This window comes from Trichosurus vulpecula, chromosome 2 (genome assembly GCF_011100635.1).
Source record: "Trichosurus vulpecula isolate mTriVul1 chromosome 2, mTriVul1.pri, whole genome shotgun sequence".
NCBI lineage: Eukaryota > Metazoa > Chordata > Mammalia > Diprotodontia > Phalangeridae > Trichosurus > Trichosurus vulpecula.
The window spans coordinates 432241699-432264460 of NC_050574.1; the positions used below are offsets into that span (position 1 = coordinate 432241699).

At 35.9% G+C, this 22762-nt stretch overlaps 1 protein-coding gene across 1 annotated transcript in view; it reads right to left on the reverse strand.

The window, feature by feature from the left end:
* RPGR (retinitis pigmentosa GTPase regulator) overlaps positions 1–22762 on the reverse strand; it is a 93555-nt gene that overhangs the window by 5568 nt on the left and 65225 nt on the right. The window contains exons 13-17 of the mRNA XM_036744550.1: positions 18469–18534; positions 14486–15553; positions 8349–8537; positions 5999–6059; positions 2201–2289 (exon numbers count right to left, since the gene is read on the reverse strand). Of these exons, the coding sequence (XP_036600445.1) occupies positions 2201–2289; positions 5999–6059; positions 8349–8537; positions 14486–15553; positions 18469–18534 (1473 nt within the window). The remainder of the gene's footprint in view (positions 1–2200; positions 2290–5998; positions 6060–8348; positions 8538–14485; positions 15554–18468; positions 18535–22762) is intronic.

Genomic DNA, 22762 nt, shown 5'->3' on the forward strand with positions numbered 1-22762 from the left:
TCCATTTTTTTCAATACATTTAAAATTTTAGTAAATATTTCCCAATTACACGTAAACAATTTTTAACATTCATTTTTTAAAAACTGAATTCCAAATTCCATTCCTCCCTTCTGCCCCTCTCCCTTGCCTGAGAAGGCAGTTTGTTAATAATTATATATGTGAAGTCATGCAAAACATATTTCCATATCAGCCATGTTGCAAAAGAAAACATGGACAAAAAAGGAGGAAAATAAAGTAAAAAAGTATACTTCGATCTGCATTCCGAATTCAGATGGCTCCATTGCTTATAGCTCCCTTTCTACTGATGTAGATTAGAACTCGTCTATAGCTTACTCCGCCTTCAAGAGCTGCTGAGGCCAAAAAATTCATCACCCTATAAGAGTATTGAAAAATATATGCCCCAAATGTCATATATTTTGGTGGTAAGAATCCAAAGTTCTATATGTAAAATTAAAAAATGCCATGTGTAAATATTAACAATAGAGAGCAATATTAGTTCTGTGAATCAAAGAACCTCAGAGATGAAAGGAACCTTTGGGATCACCTCGTCAAACCTCTCGTCTTATAGATGAGGTAACGGAAGCCCAGAGATATTAAGTGACTTGTCTCAGATGACAGAACTAGTTAAGAAAAGAGGCAAGATCAGAATCTGCCTTAAGATTATAGGGCCCTAGATTTAGAATTAGAAAGTAGCTTGAAGGACAATTAGTTCAACCCCTTCATTGTACAAATGAGAAAAATAAGGACCAAGTTTCTACAGGTGCTAAGTGGCAGAAATGGTATTTGACTGAATTAGGCCTTGAAGACAGGGAAAGAGCATTCATTCCAGAGACAGGGGATCATATGAGCAGCAACATGGAAGTACAAAAGCATCATATACGAATGTGTGATGGAAAAGAGGGTGGTTTGGCTATCCTTGGAATTAGTCCACCATGAACTATGGCAAATTCATGGGGCACTTCTAAAAAGTGTATTTGGCTACTTATTTGATAAATAAGCCACCTACCTCCAACCATGACCAAAAACACACTGCTAAGATGCAAGTATTTCTTCTGCATTTTGTTATCCTGGTTTTACCAGGTCTTTTCCTTTTTCTTACTCCCTTACTTTTCAAGTATCTTCCGCCTCACAATTTTTCTCTGTTATGCATTCTTCCTATTTTTAATGTTGGTAATTATTTCTAATTTGCTCAAGCACTCACCCCATAACAATTCAAACACCTCCATGTCAATTCTATATCAGGGGAATCTGTTCAGTTTTCTCTTCCTGTGTTTAGTATCCCACAACACAAAATACTGTTACCTAACTGAAAAGCAGTATATTTAGTTAAAAAAAGTCTATAAAACATGACAATTGTTCATTCTGGTGGTCATTCTCCTAAATGCTACCATTTTCTTTGCAGGAAACAATCTGAAATGTAATTCCTACATAAATGCTTATAGATGTTCATGTAATCCTTGAAAACATGGCCTTAGTCCATTTGAGCACTGCAACCAACCTGCAGGCAAAAGAAGCCTGTCCCCTCTAGCTTTACTGCTTCTGTAGCAGGCACTCGATGTGCTCTCATTCTACTGGACAGTTATCTTTGCATCTCCTTCTTCTTTTGTGTTCCTCCTGGCTCCTCCTTTTCTAGTTACTATACTAAGGGCTTTCCACTACAGCTTTAACCCAGAGGCAATCATTTCTTATTTTAAATTTTGGTTTTCAATATTTGTATTAAATAACTATACTAACATGAATGGGAGAATAAACAAACTTTGTGACAATTTTGGCAAAATACTAAGGAGAAAAAATGTTACATTAATCTAATAAGAGGCTTAGAGCAGTTATTTGCCTCCTCACTCAAATGCAACAAGGTTGAAAAAGGTAAGTCTCTGGAACCTTTTGTATACGTCCTTTGTTCTAGCTCAGAAGCCAAGAGAAAAATCTCCTTCCATACTGCACAATAAGCAAACCAGAAACAGCCCGAGGATATCTGTGAATACTTCACAGTTTGCAGGGGGGATGGAATAGGGCTGGGTTTGCATTGGCCAGTGCCCTGTATACTATATAAAGATAGGAAAACATATAGTCTGACTTCTTCGCATCTCTACAGGCCATAAAACATATATCAAAGGAATGAAAACACATGAGCAAAGAAACAAGAAGTCCTGAACAATACTCATTTATCTGCAACAAGATAGAAATTAATTTCACTTACCATTCGTGATTTTTTAAGAAATCTATTTGGTACTACTATAAAATATTCCGGGACATCTGGATTGTGTGGCATACGTTCATTCGTGTTTCCTAAAACAGAATTACACCTTTAGAAATATATTTCTGATTACTAAAAAGAAGCAAGAACTTAATATTTCCACTGAAAACAACCAAGATTTGACTTTGAGATGATGATTCAAAAAACTGCTAATAATACTTGGCACTGGCGAGCCCACAGATGGTAAACTGTGCTCAGTTCTGGAGCACCACATATAAATGAGATGCTGACAAACTAGAGCATGCCTGGGGAAAGGTTTCTTTCTGGTCAGTCGTTTCAGTTGTGTACAATTCTTTGTGACCCCATTTGGGGTTTTCTTGGCAAAGATGCTGGAGTGGTTTGCCACTTCCTCCTCCAGCTCATTTTACAAATAAGGAAACTAAGGAAAACAGAGTTAAGTGACTTGCCTAGGCGCACACAGATTGTCTGAGGCCAGATTTGAACTCACAAAGAGGGGTCTTCCAGACACCAGGCCAGATGCTCTGCACCCCCTAGCTGCCCCAGGGGGGATTACTGCAGCAAAATAGTGACAACATGAAATCATGCTCTTAGGGGATGACTTGCAAGAGCTGGGGGAATTCAGGCTGGAGAAAGCATTACAATGGTACAGCAGAGAGAACACTGAGATGTGCTGAGTATCTGGGTCTGAATCCTTACTGTGCCATGATCCCTGTGTGACCTTGAACAACTCACTTAACTTCCTTGGGTTTCAGTTTTTGTAAAGTGGCCAGATGTGAGCACTCAGGTCCTGTTGCTTTACTTCTCTTGCACCTCCTTCTATGTGAAGTCTTCAGACTGCCTCTACTGTTGGTATCCTTCTTCTCAGACTCTTTTGAATCTAACCATGTTGTGTTTGGGGCAGCTAGGTGGTGCAGTGGATAGAGCGCTGGGCCTGGCTGGCCCAGGAAGACCTAAGTTCAAATCAGGCCTCAGACACTTACTAGCTGTGCCACCCTGGGCAAGTCACTAATCCTATTTGACTCAGTTGATCCTCATCTGTAAAATGAGCTAGATAAGAATATGACAAACCACTCCAGTGTCTTTGCCATACAAAGAGTTGGAATGACTGAAAGAACTAAAAAGCAATCAAACTTTGCATTTAGTCTCTTTATATTTACTGCCATACACTTATATATACATCCTTGGTGTTCCCCTCCCCACCTCCTCCACCTTTAGATTTGTTCCTTGCAAGTAGTGATTGTTTCATTCATTGAAGCTGTATCCCCAGAGCCTAGCACAGAGCCTGGGAGGTAACAAAAATAAAATACGTATTCTTTGATTTAGGGACATTATATCTGCCTTCAAATAGTTGACATATGGAAAAGGTAGTAGATTAATTCTACATAGTTCCAAAGGACAGAGCTAGAGCTAATGGGCAAAAGTTGTGGGGAGACTCAGTTTAACAGAAAACATTCTAACATTTAGACTTAAGAACAAAACTGGGTGCCTTGTGAGGGAGTAAGCTCCCTGTTACTCTGAGTGTTCAAGAGGAAAGGTAGGAAATTGTAGGGGATTCCTGCGTGGTGTAAAAAGTTGGACCGCTAAATTCTTTCCTAAATTTAAGACTCTATGATTCATGATTAAGTCTGTTTAAATAGGTTGATGTTTAATAGTGGCAGAATACCAATCTGAAAGAACATACAGATAGCAGACAAATGTCCAAAATTTGCTTCAGAAGCTAATGTTAAATATAAATCAAAACACCAGAAAATATCTCCTTGATGAATGAAACTGTTTGCACTTCAAAGAGAAACAGATTACAGGTGTTCTGATTTACACCTAAACTAATAGTGAACATCACCCAGGTGGAGCCTATATGGATATTTCAATTGCACTTATGACTCATTGCCTCAATTTCTTTTAATTCAAAACATTAAACAATTTAAAGTGCATTTTTGAATGGTTTTTCAACTCTCTAAGATGCATGCTGAGAATAGAAAAACTGCCACATTAATAAATGAGTTAAGTAAGAAGCAAATACAAGTAATAAAGGTGCATGCACAGTTCTGAAAGAATAGTGCCAGGAATGTCAAAGCTTAGAAAGAGCTGAGATATTTTTATCCTCTTAATTCTAGTGCCTACTCTCCATTAATTATTTGCTATTTATTCTGTAATAATTCTATAATTTTTTAATTGTTGTCTCCCTCATTAGATTCTAAGCTCCCTCAGGTCAGAGATTGTTTTTTGCCTCTTTTTGCATCCCTAGTGCTTGGCAGAGTGACAGGCACATAGGCTCAAAGAAGGGATAATACAATTTATTAGGGAGGGAAGCGGGGAGGTTTGGTAGGAGGACAATAAGAGTTGAAGGAGACAAAAAAAAGACATTCTGAATTCTTATTTTCTCTGCCAAGGAGAATAACTTTGGAATTGGTAGAAGAGGCAGAACTCAGTTAGCCTGAGAGCTGAGACTCAAGATAGGAAGGGGGATAACAAGAAAGCATGCAGATTTTCTTAATGAGTTCAATTCTTATCATGGGCTAATTCATCAAGCAATCAGCAAGTATTTATTAAATACCTACCATGTGTTAGGCATCATACTAGGAGCCTAGGGATAGGAAGAGAAAATGAAACAGGCCCCATCTCCCAGAGCTTTCATTTCTGTATGGTATGACAACACATCTGCTTATCTATCTAGGCCAGAGATTGAAATTAGTCATGTAATTTCACTGGTACAGAGAACTATGGGATGCAGAACTTCTCCTCCTTTGGTAGCCCCAACTAAAACCCCACCTTCTACAGGAAGCTTTCCCTAACCCCTCCTCTTAATTCTAGTGCCTACTCTCCATTAATTATTTGCTATTTATTCTGTAATAATTCTATAATTCTTTAAATGTTGTCTCCCTCATTAGATTCTAAGCTCCCTCACGTCAGAGGTTGTCTTTTGCCTCTTTTTGCATCCCTAGTGCTTGGCAGAGTGACAGGCACGTAGTAAGAGCTTAATAAATAAATGCTGATTGATTAATTAATAAACTGTACGAAATGGTAGCTAAACAAACCCTAATGTGATTTAAGCTGCCACTAGGACTTCAGGACTAGGTAGGTTACAGTCTCACCATTCCCTGCCTTGTCCAGGCCATAAGTGGACTACCAGGACCAGCTGAGAGAGAGCATCATCTGTCAGGGAGGCCAGCAGAAGAGTGCAGACAGGATGGATTGGGAGAAGATGAGGGGGGACCTGAAAGCTGTTACTGACATGTTCTGATTGGCTCCAGAGGGCAGAACTAAGGGCAACTGGTATGAGTTGAAAGAGGCAGATTTAGACTTAATATTAATCTTCTCAGCAAACAGATTGATTCAAAGTGGACATAGACGGTGCAAAGTATGACTGCCATTTTATAGATGATGAAACGTATGACCAAGGTTTAAGGGACTCACTCAGGATAACGCAGGCAGGGAAAGTTAGAACCTGGATTTGAACTCAGGTCTCCTTAATCCTTAAGACCAATGTTTTCTCTATTACATTATGTGGTCTCTGAGTTATGGCAATTGGAAAGTCCAGTTGATGAGGAGCTAAGAGACCTGGATTCTATCTCTGAGTTTGGGCACATCACTGAGTCCCACCGAGCCTTAGTTTTTTCCATTTGTGAAATTGACTCGTCTTACCTTCCTGTTGTGAGGATTGAGTGAGCAGGTAACTGTGAAAAGTGTAAAACCCAGGTACGACTGCCAAACACGCTACCACGCACTTTCTTTTAAAAGTCTAACTTTTTCAGCTTAATTTTTAAAAGCAAAAACGTCTACCTTTCTGGTTTTCATTGCACTCCTGAACGGCTTGTTCGCCTTGCTCAACTTTATCTTCTTCCTATAAATGAGGAGTAAATCATCACATCGAATATCTGCTGTGTTTCAACAAACACATTTATCATTTGTTATTACTGTACTATTATCGTATTTCATGTTCAGAACCTGTTTCTTGTTTTGTGCGACTATCCTTCTTGGCAGAGAAGCTTAAACATGACTGAGGTATACTGGTCTGCAGGATCATAGATTTAGAACTGGAAGGGAGGTCAGAGGACATCTAGTCCATGCCCCTCAACTGAGGAGAAGTGCAGTAATAGGGACGAATGAGATTCAGAAACATGTACTTTGAATTCAAATGCACCGTTCTCACTGTGCCACAAATAATGTATCTTTATCATATTACTATGTCAAATGGTATCAACAACTGCTGACATTTCACAATTTTAATACATCTTGTGACTGAGTGAATTAGAAGAAATTAAAGACTCATTTATGAGTTCTACGAAAACCTATCTTTTAGCATGAGGTGGTATTACAAGTTCTAATAAATAGAATTTTCCATCATAACAAAAAAATAATTACTCTGAATTTAATGATTTCAGAATCAGAGAATGTTATAGTTAGAAGACTGAACTGAAGATAATTAGGTAAGCGAAGATTAATTCAATCTGCTAATTTTACCAATCAAGAACCTAAGGCCCAGAAAGACAAGTAACATCCCAAATGTCACACAGCTGATAAGCATTAAAGCTGGGACTCGATTCTACGTCTTCTGATATTAAGCACAGTTCCACTATACCATGCTGGATATAAAGACACAATTTATCAAGCAAAACAGTGTTACAATTATTTATTAGCTAATTTATGTGGGTTTTTTAGTTGCAGGAGAAACAAACAAAAAGGTGTCAAGTTTAGGCTCTTCGATTCTGTACTGTGAAGTTCAAAAATAGCATAAAACCCTGGTCAGGACTAACCCCAGAGAAAACAGTGTGTGTCGTTGACGCTGAGGCCTTAAATTTACAAAGCATTTTCCTCCCAACATCCCTTTGAGACAACTACTTTAAATAGTATGATCACCATCCGACAAGTAAGTGAAGCTTAAAAAGATGACATAAACTTGACATGAGAGAAATAGGAAATAGCAGGATTGGCATTAGAATTAAGGCCTCATGTTCCCAAATCCAATTATTCTTCCCCCTCACCCATGCTGCCTATGAGGCAGTGGTAGTGGTAGTGATGGTGGTTGTTTTCTTGGTCCAGATCTCTACCTTTGGGTCTTTTTCTCCCCTGACCTCTTTTGCTCAACTCTTCTGAGGAACGTTCTATACTCATCTATCAACATTTATTTTTAGAAGAGAACCTAATACAGTTGTTCAAGTAGGGATATGATCAAAGTCTCTCTTAGGAACATTTTTATTTTACAGGGATCTACCTCCAATTTTGCAATTTCAGGCTTCAGCAAGTGATTAAGGGAAGTGTTTGGGGGATCAGGGATATCTGTCAGTATCCTTGAAAACATCACACTGATAGCTGCTGGAAATGTAAAGTTAGTCCTGCTACTAGACATGAATAGACATTTACCTTTAGGAAGAACCACATTTCTCCCCATGAGGCTGAAAAAGAGCTTACAAGGAGAGACATAAAGCCCATGTTTTGTCCAGCTCACAACAGTGAGTCTAGCTCTTACCTCTGGTGATAATCATGGTGCACGAACGGATCTAGCTACAAAGAAAGGCTCATCACCAATAGTAAACAACTGCTGATGGTTTCTTTGGCCATGAAACCAACCCCATGAAACAAAGAAAAATGCAGGTCCCCAGTCCTGTACAGCTCCCTCCTGCCTCTGATGTGATCTGGTGATGCGTGAGGGCAAAAATAATTACATAGTTTTTGGAATGTCTATAAATGGTAACTTAAATATTGATATTAAAATGTGAGGGTTTGGGCCAGTAACAAATTAACAAATGAGGATCAACTGAAGTTAACCAAAGATAAAGGCTCAGAGAGAAACAATATCTGTCTTCAAATATTTGAATCACCGTCACATAGAAGAAGAATTAACTTATTCTGCTTGGCACCACAGGAGAGAGCTAGGGCCAAGAGCTAGAAGGTTCACAGAGGCAAATCTGAATTATCTGGGATGATACTAATCTCTGCATTTTTTTAAAAGCTGATAGTTTAAACAACATTTTATAGAGAAAGATTATTTTCCTTTGCTAGAATAGTAGCCACTTAAGAACAAATTCTGCTATTAGAGTTACATCAAGATTACCTAAAAGCTAAACCCAAATAAAATTCTCTGATAGTCAAGATACTACCAAGGGATTTGTAACCTGTTCTTACAAAATACCTTTTCAGTGGTTTCAGCCATGGTATCACTGGTTCCTTCTATTTCTGCTGTGTCGTGGCTCTCTGGTTTGATATCCTCTTCCTCCTTTTGCATTTCTTTATTCTCTTCATATGGAGGTTCATTATTATCTTCTATGACTCTGTCTTCTGTTTCTGGTGTCACTCTTTCTTCATTTAACTCTTCTTGATCCTGCGACAAAATGAATACTCAGAGGAAGTTTTCATTCTTGCCTTTTAAAAAAGAAAATTTTACGTTATCTATCCTACATGATTTCTACTGTCTATCAGTATTTCCTATTACATTTATTCTAGCACTAAAGTAATAGAAAATAAAATGTCACACAATTCTCACAAGATATTAACTTACCTCATGTATGAAAGCAAACTGCTATGTTTAAAAATTTTCCCTATGATTCTTGAGATTTGTGTCCATTTAGGCAAAATGAAAGAAATCAATAAAGCACTTAAATGTGTCAAATTCTTTTAAAATAATATTTAAAGATTATAAAGGTTAAGAGCTTTGCCCCTAGGGCACACAGAAGTAAGCAGCAGAGCCAGAAATTGTAACTTAGGTTCTCTGACTCCAAATCCAATATATTTAACCTTTACCACTGTTCTTTTCCAAGGGATTCCTCATTGTTTTCAATGCTTTCAGATCTACGAATGCCATGTGAACCACATATGGAACTTTTCTGTACCACCATAAAGCAGATTCTTCGTCACCACCTGCTTCTGGTACTTCTTTCTACAAATATGAGGCGAGAGGGGAACCCAGAAATGGCCATTCCAGCGCTGGCTGAGTTCTCTGCCCTCGAGGGAAAAGGTGCTGAGCTACAGAGAGCTTGTCTAACACACTACCATTGTTCAGTAATTTCTCAGGAAACTGGTGGTATTAGAACAATAGGTTTTCTCAGTGGCAAGGGAGAAACTGGTTTATAAAAAGGAAAACACACTGCATTAGCATGTATCCATTGATAAGAACTTTTTGGACAGAAAAACCTGAGTTCAAATCTGGCTTCAGACACTTATGTGTCCTATGTGTCACTAGCTATGTGACCCTGGGCAAGTTACTTAACCTCCATTTGCAACAGTTTCCTCATAATGATAGCACCTACCTCCCAGGGTTGTTATGAGGATCAAATAAGACATTTGTAAAACGTTTTAGGCACAGTGCCTAGAACATGGTAAAGCACTATATTAATGTTAGCTATTATTATTTTTTATCTTTTACAAGATTACTTAGAATAATAAATAATAAAACAAGTATAAAGTTTTTCTCATGATATAGCATATATTTCATAGGTACATTAAATGTCTATATAACAGAATTCTTTAGAAGCATTTCCTCCTACTTAAACAACAGTGTGTATATGTGTATGTATCTGTATAATAAGCTATATCCTTCAAAATTTAGAATTTTCTCCCAAATTCTCCAGATTTTTACATTTCTCTCAATATGCCAGAATTGTGACCTATAAAACTGGCTCATTACCCAAGCTTTGTATTAATTCTTTAAGATACCTATTTCCTTATTATGTGTCAGGAATATCCATAAACCTTCCTTCTGGAAAACGGTTTTTTCATAACCATACCTATAAAATCAAAGCTTAAGTTGTGTATATAATGAGAACTTTGATTCTATAGATGTAGTTCTGAAAACCAATGTATTATGGATCTAAAATATTTCCAGCCTTACTCACTTCTAATCCTGCTGCTGAGGAGTACATGCCTTCTGTAGCCCCTCTTCATGGCCTATCCTGAAATCCTTGGTCGCACAGTTCTCAGGGTGAAGCTGTAACTCAATACTTGCTATTTACTGGCACATTACTACTAGTTCCCATGAAACTCATTATTGACCAAATACAGTAAAAACTTAATAGGCTCGAGTAACCAGAAAATCTATTATTCACATTTAGTTAACTAAGATTACTTTAGGAAATCAACAGGTAGTGTCAATGATTTCTTAACTGCCAAATCTAATGGCCTTTTCTCCATAACATCCTTTTTGACTTCTTTACTGCCTCTGACACTGCCAGCCATTCTCTTCTCTTTAACATACTCTTGTCTAGAAAAAGAGAGTATTTCCATGATATTATTTGATCCTAGTTTTCCTAAATTCTGCTCAGTCTCCATTGTCTCTTTTGTCTGGCTCACTTCTGATTAACAGTAGATTATTCCAGGCTTCTGTTCTGGGTCCTGTTTTCTACCTCTATACTATTTCACTTAGTGGTATTATCAGCTACCATGGATTCAATTACCGTTACTATGCTGATGACCCTCACATATACTTATCCTCTCTTCTAACCTCCAGACTCTTGTCTTTAATTTCCCATTGGACATCTCAAACAGGCTGAGACACGTCTTGAATTCAACATTTCCAAAACTGAATTCATTATCTTTTCCCTCTCAAGACTCTTCCCTTCTGAACTTTTCCATTACTGTTAAGGGCACCAGCATCCTCCCAGTGACCAGGCGCACAGCTCTTAGGTGTTAGCTTCCTATTGATTTTTGTAACATCTCTCACCTACATCTTTTCTCCTCCAACAAGGCCACCACTTTGGTTCATGCCCCCAAAACTTCACACCTGGAACACTGCAATAGTCTTTTGGCCGGTCTCCGTTCCTCTAGTCCATCCTCCACTCAACTGTCAAAGTGATCTTCCTAAAGCAAAGATCTGACCGTGCCACCTCTATTCCTCATTCAATAAACTCTAGTGGCTCTCTTACCTCTGTAATCAAAGATAAAATCCTTTGTTTTGCGTTCAAAGTCTTTCACAACCTGATCCCCTCCTGCTTCTCCAGTCTTCTTACATCTCATCCAACCCCATGCATTCTGTGATACAGAGACTGCACATTTTCACCATCTGTCTCCCATGCCTGGACAGGGAGTGCTATCTTCCCTTCTCATCTCTGCCTCCTGGGGTCCCCATTTCATTCAAATCCAAGGTAAAATCCCACCCTCTGCAAGGAGCCTTTCTCAATCTCTCTTAATGCTACTACTTTCCCTCTGATATTACCTCTAATTTATCCTGCACATAGTTTACTTGTACATAGTTGTTTTTGTCTCCCCTTTGAGGTAGTGAGCTCCCTGAGAGCAGAGAATGTCCTTTACTTCACTATGTATACCTAGAACGTAGCACAGTGCTCGAAACACAGTAGGAGCTTAATAAAAGCAAACTGACTGTTTTTACCTGGCAACTTGAGGGAGGAAAAGATAAAAGAGGGTTAGGGATGGTGCAGAAGGGAGGCTGATGGGGAAATGTTAATAAACTGAAGATTAGTATCAAGGGAATAATAAATGCTACTTTTTAAAAATCACTTTACCAAATGATAAATGAAACACTACTTTTCCTAAAGAATCATAATATATTAGAGCTAGAAGAGGCATTAGAAATAATCTTGTCCAATTTCATTATACAAATGAGAAAACCGAAGCTGAGACATAGTAAGTGATCTGCATTAGTTAAGAGTCAAAGCTGAGACTATATTCCAGACTCAGTGATCTTCCCACAATAATTCTGCTCATGTAAACTCTCGTTATTTAGTCTGTAGCCATTTTGGTGGGAATGAACCAAAGAGAAGCTGGTGTAGATTCACTTCTTTCAACTGAGGATGAACTCTGTTCAGTTACAGACCCAACTAGTGTGTTTACTTTCGTAGAGCTCAAATTTGTCATTCATCTTATTCAATAATTATGGCATGCAACCCTATTTTAAAAAACTACTACATCATCTCCTTACTCAATGTTCGACGTGTTGTCATATTCAAAGTACAGATAAACATAAACTGGTCTATAGTTATAGAATTTATTCTATAGGTTGTTTCAATTCAACTTAGATAAGATGGAAGTGATTCTTACACATGTAACAGTCAAAATTTATAATTTTGCTTCTGGGGACATCACTTTGCTTTTCCCTTAGTCTTTCTCCCATTTTATTACTCACATATTCCTTCTATCCTAATTTTTAAAGATTCACGCACAGAAAGTACTACACAAAGTTTATAGGAAGCCCAATCTCCAAAATAATTCCTATTAATTAAACAGCAAGAATTCCTTTCAGATAAAAATATGGAAGAAATAGGAAAAGTGATGTTAAAAAGGAGTAGGAGTAAATGAAGATTAAATAACCTGAGTTGTGTTATATATACTGGGTTGATCTAATGAAAAATGAAAATAACTAGTATAAATGGTACGTACCTCAAAGTGAATATATGAATTAACTTTTTCCCCCAAAAAGTACTAATTATGCAAATTTAATCAAGTATTTTATTTGAAACATTCCAAAGAAAAACAGATAAAAATGAAGAATACAGGAGAGTCAATAAAGAATATATTGAGAACACACAATAAACAGAGAATGACGTACAGTACAGATGTTTGGAAAGTTAGAGAAGATAAGAGAGCAAAAGGTCTTTACTCTGCCCCATTAAAAATAACAATAATTTATGGAAAATTAACATTATTTTAAAATGTTAACCATTTAGAGAAATTATTTCTTTAAAATCAGGTATGGATTCAAACCAGTCTGATGACTACTTTTCAGAAAATAATCAATTCAAATAAATTCATTTCTTAAATTAATTTCATGTATTAAAATTAATAAAATGAAGATTATTTTTATTTTCTTGGTGCAAAGTATTATTTCCCTAAGAGAAGGAACACAATCTTAATTAATCTACATTTCATTGGAAAAAGAATACTCTAAAGATGATTTATTGATTAGTATTAAGGAATGAAACAACTATGACTTTTAAAAAAGAAAAAATTAAAGGATTTTATAAAATGGAAACATGTAGATGTGTAAAAATAAAATGATAGCACTGTTTATAACCTGCCTTACCAGTTATAGTTTTAATTTATATATATGTATATTAGTTATAGTCATAATTCATATTTTCAAGCAACAAAGCTGGCGAGCCTAAAATTGAAATCTAGGATATTAAATTTGTTAAAGATTTTCACAGACATTTATAAAATTTTTTGAATCCTTAAGGTATACTCTTTTAAATTATTATAATTTATATATGCAAATATGTAGCAATTTTAGAAATTATTTTCTAAATTTCTCCTCACTAAGGATAGTTGCCTTTATATTATGTTACAAGTTTACATAAAAGATTAAATAATATTATAAATTATATAATTAATTTATGAAATCTACTAGTGTCCCAAGTTGGCACACACAATAATAATGTAATCCATTTAATTACCACTGGATTAAGGATTTGGCTAATAAAACCTGAAATTCTAAAATTGTTTGGCAGAATAGTATAATATTAAATCAGAATTTCAAATCCATTACCTCAATGTCAGGTAATGAGGGAGTACATTATTCCAAAATTTTTTTGAATCTGATAACCCATTCACTAAATGTTGCTTTGACTGTGATTTCATTTTAGACCTCTGGATATTACTTTCTTTCATCTCTGACTTGGTGCTAGATTTTCTTTGGTATATTTTATCTTTGTCATATTTTATATTTCCTTTTATTTGACTCACCTTTTTCTCTTCCTCACTTTCACCCTTTCCCTCCTCTTCATGGTCTTCTTTTTCACCCCCCCTTTTATCTTCCTCTTCTTCTTCCCCTTCCTCTTCTTCCTCTACCTCCTCCTCCTCAGCTTCCTCTACCACCTCCTCCTCTTTATCCACCTCTTTTTCCTCCTCTTCCCCCACCTCCTCTTCCTCTCCCCCCACTTCCTCCTCCTTCTCTCCCCTCACATCCTCCTCCTCCTCTCCCCCCACTTCCTCCTCCTCTTCCCCTACTTCCTCCTCTTCCTCCTCTCTCCCCACCTCCTCCTCCCCTCCTTTCTCTGCCTCTTCCTCCTCCTCTTCCCCCACTTCTTCATTTTCCTTAAATTTGTCTTCTACTCCTCTTTTGTCCCAGTGCTCTTCCTCCCCCCACCAACCCTCTTCCTCTTCTTCCTCATCCAGTCTCCCTATCTTTCTCTTATCTATCTCTTCCTCCTCTTCTTCTTCCTCCCCCTCTTCTTCCTCCCCCTCTTCCTCCTTCTTCCCCCACTGTGGTCCTTTGTTGATTTCAGGGTCCTCTTCCTCAAATACTTTTTCATCTCTGCTCTCAGTAGTTTCCAGCTCATCTTCCTCTTCCATTTCCCACTGATCTCCCTCTACTTCACTCACCTCTGCATTTTCCTCTCCTTCACCTGTCTCTTGCTCTGCTTCTTCCTCTTCTGTTTCATTTATTGCCATATTTTCCTCAGCTAAGGAAACCAAAGCTTCTTTGTGTTCCTCTTCCTCTTCTGCCTCTACCTCTGCCTCTTCCTGCTCTTCCTCCCCTCCCTCCAACATCTTTTCTCCTTCCTGCGTCTCTATCACTTGGCCATCTCCACCATCATCTTCAGCATTTACCTCTATTTTTTCCTCCTCAGCCTGTTCCTCATTCTCTTGTTCACCACCTTCTAGGTTACACAGCTGGTCATCTAACTTTTCACTATCTTCTTTTTCTTCATCATAACATTCCTCATTTGACTGAGATTGCTTAAAATTCTCAACTACATCCTGTTCACTATTATTTTCACCCTCCTTGTTACTTTCTGACTCTTCTAAAGATTCTTTTTCATTGTCAGAGGTTTTATCTTGTTTCTCATTTGAAAGTTCTTCAACAAAGCCTTCATTTTCTTCATCTTTAATCTTAACTTCACTTGTCTCACTAGGTTCAGTCTGGGGAAGTTCTTCCTTTTTGTCTTGCTCCTGTGGACCATCAGAGGATTCATTATCATTACTTTCTAAGTTCTCTCCTCCCTTTCCTTCATCCTTCAGAATTTCTATTTCGAGTTGCTGACTTGTGTCTTGCTCTATTTCATTGTCAGAAGCTATTTCTATTGTTTCTAAATTCTTCGGAATATTTACTTCATCACTTTCCTCCTCAACTCCTTTGTAATAACAGCTCTCATCAGTATTTATTAACTCATCTTCACTTTTAAGTGTCTCTTTCTCTGAAATTTCTTCAACAGGATTTGCTTCTGGTACAAACTGGTCTGGATCACTATTTATAAGCTCAGCTGAAAGAGACATAGCTACTGTTGCTTCCTTCACAAACACCTCCTCCTCCAAAGACTCATCCTGTGTCTGCCTCTCTTTGCTTGTTTCTGACATCTCTTCAACTCCACTAACTTTTTCACATTTGGTCTCTGAATTGCTTTCAGAATAAGATTCAAGTTTCTTCTGTTCCTCGGTCGTTTCAAGATTCTGTAAATTTGATGAATTAGTTATCATACAACTCTGGTTGATAAAAATGGCTTATCTACTCTAAGGTTATGCTTAGGTTTTACATTTTTAGACTTTTTACTAGTAAAACAAAAATCTCAAATTTCGCTAGACAGTTCTTTTCTCCATTTTCATAATCTGTGCTCATTAAGTTTGTGGTAGATCTAATTTACCACATTTTAATATGCTATAAAGTACCTGTATCCTTGTTTAACAATTTTTACATTCTTACTGTTTTGATTTTCTCATTAATGATGCTCTTCTAAATCTGAATCTATTCTTTTAGACTCTAAATCTATAGACTTTTTTTTAAAAATAAAGAACTAGAAAATATATAATGCTACATAAGAGATGCATTTTTATCTTTCCATCTTCCTCATTTTTCAGGTTCACATTTTTATTTTTCTTCAATTCTATGGGAAGCACAAAATTAAAAAGAATGAATAAAAGCATGAAAATAGAAATGAAATTTTTAAAAAGAATAATGACTTGATGGAAAGAAAATATCATAGGGCAAAGGAGGTTTCAAATAGAGTATTTTTTTTCAAATTATATCAGACAAAAATGAATTATCTATCAGAGCACAATTTTCTACTCACTTAAAAAGTTTTGGCTGGCCCTCTTTACCAGTTTTATTGTGGGGAATTTCTTTTTTGGATCAGACTTATGATTTTGTCAGTTTAGAGAATTCCCAGTGTGGAAACCTCCTCCATAAATGCAACTCATCTGTAACATAATCTTCACGTTATTCCTGGATCACTGAGGGGTGACCTGCTCATTCATGGTCATGTAGCTATTATGTGTCAGAAAAAACAAATTAAACCCAGGTATTTCTGATGCAAAAGCTGTCTCATAATCTATTACAAGAAGCCACTTCTAATGTTCAATGGAAAGAGCACTGATTTTGGAGTCAGAGGACACAGGTTCAAATACCATCTCGATCTGACATTTACTGCCCACGTGACCTGGTGCAGGTTGCTTAATCTCCCTGGATCTCAATTTCCTGAACTGTAAAATGAGGAGGTCAGATAAGATACAAATGACCTTTGACATTTCTTCCCACTCTAGAACTATGATCCTATAATAGATTAAGTTATTTAATTAAACCATCTTACACAACAGGCAGAATTAAGGAGTAGAGAGAACTGGTCTTGGACATGGTGTAACCGAAATAGAAGTCTTGCCTCTGACACACATTGGCCTTGTGACCCTGGGCAAGTCACTTAACCTGCAAATGATCCAGGCAACTTCTGGAAACTACTATAAAGAGCAGAACAGGTGCTGATCTGCAATGGAAGAGGCAGTTTTTTTTTTCCCCAGGAAGTCTTTCTATATCAATGAAATCACAGGCTCATACCATAATATTAACGTTACTAATTCATAATCCATTAATTCATAATTTTTTAAATGATCCAAACTGGGAAAGAAATTTTCCTCTCCTTATTTCTCTCCGATACACAACACACGCACACGCGCACGTGTGCACGCGCGCACACACACACACACACGGAGAGTCCTAGAGTCTGAGAACAGACACAGTGACAAAGACACCAGAGGTCTACTTGGGACCCATCTTACTTTCAGTACTATCACACCTAACAAGGTGTGGACAACTCAAGAAATCTTCCTTTTCTACTATTCATAAATTTTTCATTTATGTGATCCTCAGAAAAACATCCATAATGAATAACAAAGATGTTATTTGTATATATTTTATTCCAAATTAGCAAGATCTTACTTTCTTTTAATAACAAAAGTTTATAATTTTTTCAATTATTTGTTAGTGAAAATGTTTTCTATATCTAAGCTCTCAATTTCCCCTCTAATTCTTAAATTTCTACAATAAAGATTATTGGAAAAACATCCTTCAGTCATACAATATCTTTCCTCATCGTTTATAACATTTTTGTGTGCTCATTTAATCTTTCTCATTAATTCACTAATTTGGTAACCCATATCCTTTCTCTTTGTAAACTTTAAAGATTTATGTCTTTTAAAAAATCATATTATCAAAGATATTCCCATAGTCATAGCTCAAATTGAATTCTGTCAATGAAGTAATCAAGTATTATCATGGCATCTGGGTTTTACAAGATTTTCTAGTTAGTACTTCTCAGTCCAAACCATTCTGTGGATTGGTAAAATATTAAAATTCTCTAGCAAGGGCCTTCATAGTCATAATACAAACTCTCACAAGGGACCAGAGGTGAGAAAAGCAAGAAAGAGAGAGAGTGAGGATCACCTTTTTTAAGTATGTAGGTTTTAAGAATTAAGAACTTTGATATTAAAAAAAGTTTATGAACTCATAAAAATTTGCTGAGAAACAGTACTAGACCATTGACTAACAATTAAGAAACATCTGATCTAGCCCAATTCTATCATACAGATAGATGAGAAAATGAGGATATAGAGGGGTAAAATAATCTCCAAAGTCACTCAGGTCAATATAGCAACAAAAAATTCACATTTACATAAAGAGCTTTAAAATTTACAAAGAGTTTTCCTCACAATAACACTGTGCAGGTGTTATACCCATTTTATAAAGATGTCTTAGAAGAGTTAACTAAATTTTTCCCATGGTCACAGAGCAACTGTGCCATCAAATGCCACAATGTCATCTTACTGCGTTATGGTCATGTTGTCATGGCTAAAAAGAAAAGAATGAACAAGACAATAATCCTAACTAGGAAAGGTACTAAGTAGCCAATATAATTTTAAAACATAAACATATCCTATGTTGAATAATATGTGTTGGAGCAAACTCTTTCCCTATGTTCTGAAACATAGGTAAATACTTACCTTTGTTGAAATCTTCCAAGAAATGAGTAAAAAAAAAAAGGCCATTTTCTAAATAGACGTTGACAAGTATCATCATTAAATAGCTTTTAGTACTTTACCTTTTGTTTTTGAATTGGTGACAATCTTAAAGACTGATCACTGGGATTCAGGCTCATCATATGTGTCTGAAATGAATAAAAATATCTGCTATAAAGATTGTGATGCCATATACTACAAATAAGTTGCATTGATAAAAATGACATAAACTAGTGTAACAAATATAATTAACTCTCAATCAACCACATCAATAAAGAAAGAGATAGCTTAGATAACTTAATATATCAATCAGATAAACCCAAGGTTATTTGTTCTTTGCTTTGGTATGTTATCTCATTTTACACAACAAGCTTACTTTTATATTTATTTAGGTCAATATTAAAACTAATTGGTATTTTTCTGAGTAGTTGAGGATGGCAACTTGAGGGTTATGTGGGACTTTAAAGGAGCCAGAGATTTAAGACTGCTACTCTTAACATACAAGCCTGAGAATTTACTGACTTAAGATTTTCATCCTGTTGCTTAAGTGCTTTCACAACTGCCTATGACTCACATGTAAATGCTCTAAAAAGTAAAAGAGAAATAAAAGTACTACGTATGAAACTTTAAAAGGTGCTTCTCAGTTCAAGTATTTCATGATTTGGTGCTCTCCTTATCCAGATTTTCTGGGCTTTTATCATATTCCCTCTTAAATTAAATTGAGTCAAGGCTTAGACTTTGTTTCCCTAGGTTAAGGTAAGAGTGGAATATAAGGAAAAAATTCCTAATAATTAAAGCTGTCCAAACATAGGATGGGCTTCCTTGGGTTCTCCCATACTAAAATTCTTAAAGCAAAAGTTGCAGCATGACTACAAATTTGGATATGTTAGAAAATGGACTCACAATTGAACTATGTGGACTTTGAGGTCTTATCCAACACAAACACTGCTATTCCTGATGAAGCTTAATTTAATATTAGCTTATCTGGGGTATGCTTATTTATTTTCTAGTTTTCTTTTTTAAATTGTATACTATAGTCACTAATACTATTTTTTTTCCATTTTGTTAATATATGTTTTGGAGGTTTTGAACTAGGGTATGTTTAGAGTACTAAGAGTCAAATTACTTTTGTTGGTAGTCTAAAAACTTTGTGATCCTTAGCACCCTCTGCCTCCTACCCCACCACTCTAACCACTAGCACTACAAAAATGGAAAGGATCTATAGAAGAATGAGGATCATCTTATATTTTCATCTCCTTAGTTGCTGTGAACCAAAAAAAGTCATCACTATGTGGCCAGCCTACCAGTGATGTATCTTTCCATGCTTAGCTTGATTGGTTCTCAGAAAACAGTCTGTTACTGAGGATATACTCAAAGCCAGCATGGCTAGAAGCAGAGATTACCTTCTATTGTCATATCCTTCAAAATCCCAGGGTAATTTTTATACCATATGAGGCATTGGAAGGGAAGAAAGTTTGAATTTTTCTCTGAGGATTGCTTTAGTCAGATCTCAGAAATTTTGGTATAATGCCTCATTCATTTTTTTCTTTCACAGTTAATGCTTCTCTGATTTGTTTTCTTACTCTCTCATAATTCAAGTTGTCATTATTTTCTTGATCTAAGTATGTATATTTTGATTGTTTTCCCTCTTTTTATTACTATTTTTATCATGTTTTGATCTGTAAAGGATGTGTTTGGTAACAATGGTGTACAAATTAACTGGAGGAAAGGGAAACAACTAAAAAATTTTACATTTTTAAAAAGTTTTAATGTATTATGCTTTTGTAAAAAAAATTACTTATTCCACATGATCTGAGCTCACAGGACTTGGATACATAGTCTTGAATTATCACACTGGATATTAAGCATATGATCATCAGTCCATTTTTCTAAGACTAGCCTTGATTATAGCCCATGGGTTTTCAATGGGGTTTAAATTAGACGAGTTCTCAGAGGACTGAAGCATGTTTATCTACATCTTTTGGAAGAATTTCTTTACTTTTTGTGATGTCTAATACAATGTAAGGTTATGTCACAGTATTCCATTTCCATTTGGGAATTTCCCTAAATTCAGAATAATTCTGCTTCTCTGCATATTAATATATTTAGCAGAGTTTATTTATCATTCCTTAAACAGGACCCAGACTTTCAGGTCCATCAGAAATAAAGACTGTCAAATATTTTCAGGGGTGGATGTTTTGCAGTCTGATCAAGATGCATAGATCTTACTAGCTCACCTAGACTTTTGAAAATGGTTCTGGTACGCCCTTGAATGAAAATGTTCATTTCATCAGTAAAAATTATACTTCTTAATATTTAAGACTTTGTATTGTCTTCCTTATGACAAGTGTTTTTTTTCTTCATAGCCAGTTAATCGCTCTTTTATGTTTAACTGTTTTCCTTCATGTTCTTTCAACTTCAAGAATCCCACTCCACACGGGTAGAGGTATCAATAACAATTCTTTTAGCTGTCAGGCACTGCTGATGGTTTTTGCTTGTTTTCTGAGGATTTAATTAGGCCATTGTAATGCAATCCTCTGTAAATTCTTGACACTATTTACCATTTTTGACTATACTTTCCTTTGCTCTTCAGTGGAACTGTTACTATTTCATTATGGGTTTGAACGATCTTTGAAATGCTTAACTTCTACACACCAATAGCTGCTGCAATATTTTCAGTCACTGAAGTGTGCTCTTAAAGAGCTATGACTTTTACACATTTCCTTGGCGCAATATTTATTCTTTAAAAAACCTAGAATTAAAACTTAACAAAAGAGATCAATTAAACGTTTTTATGGCATGAAATCTAGCACTGAACTTATAGAGAACTAAAACCTACTTAATCAGTTTCACCTTGTCAAGGTCAGATGTTTTGAGTCATCACTGGTGTCAATGGAAGCACACACACATGCAGCCTATTACTGTCACAAAGTGAAACCATATTAAAATTATTGCTTGCCCCAAGTAATTTATACACTATTACATTTCTTCTCTTTAATGTTATTTTATAATTTCTTTATACCCTAGCACATAGTCTATTTTTTAAAAGTACTCCATGGTGCTAAGAGTCATGAACTCTTTAATGTTCCCATTTAGAAGATGCCATTAAGTTTTTCAACTAAAGTTTCTATTTGTTTCTATAATGTTTTTTATTTTCATTTTTATCTTATTATCTTTTTATTTTATATTTTTAGTATTCAGATCTGAGAACATAAAATTCTCCTATTAATTATTGTGTTCTATAGTTATCTATGTCTATTTGGAATTCAGTTTGCCTTTATGAATTTAGATGCCATGTCATTTGGCACGTGTAGGTACTGTTTCATTGTTGGTTATACCTTTAAGCAAATGGTAGTTTCCAAGTTGATCAATCCTGAAATTGTAAATTTTACTTTGTCTGCAAGCTTAAAAATTTTCTTTATTACTGAAATTGTGAAATTTAACCACTATATGATTTAGAGTTTCAAGATGACCACTTATGGTTCTGAGTAATCTTTTGCTTTGTGTTGTACTATCTTTAAAAGTTATAGGCAGTTTTCTTTTATTTTATATATATATACATGCATATTTATATATTATTTTAGAACATCTAAAAATTTTCTTCTGGGAGATCTATAATCTTTAAGTTATTTCTGTATATTCTGTTTTCAAAATCAGCCACTTTGGCTTGCATAAAATTCATACATTGTTTTGAAGTTGTTTCCTTTTGCTTCTCTTTTGACAAATTTTCTTCCCCTTCTCTATGTGTTATAGATCTGTTAATTTCTCACAGTGCCTCTACTCCTTTGAACATATTCCCCATTGTGACTTCTAAATTATGTAATTTATATACTTATTTCAGTTCTGCACTGAGAATTCTGATTTCTGATTTAACTGCATCCCTAATATCTTCTTTAAAAGTTTCATTTCCCTTTGGAACTACTCTGGATTTTTTTTTTTGGCTACAGTTCTTGGCTACAAACCTCAGACTAGTTTGAAGAACTTCCTTTATAACTAGGGAATTTTGGTTCATTTTTTTTCACAATATATATGGTCATAACAGTGTAGGCTCTTTGAATAATTTTGTTCATTTGTACTGTGTCTTTGAGCATATTGGTGGAGCAGTGGATAGCATGGCAGAGCTGAAGTCTTCCTGAGCGCAAATCTGACCTCAGCCACCCAGGGACAGTCACTTAACCCTGCGTGCCTCAGTTCCTCAGCTATAAAATGAACTGAACAACGAAGTGGCAAACACTCCAGCATCTTTAATAAGAAAACCACGAACAGGGTCACAAAAGTCAGACACGACTGAGACAAATGAACAACAACAAAACTGTCCTTACTCAACCTCTCTTTGTCTGAATGGGAACTGGGTTCATCTCTGCTTTCTCTCTTGAC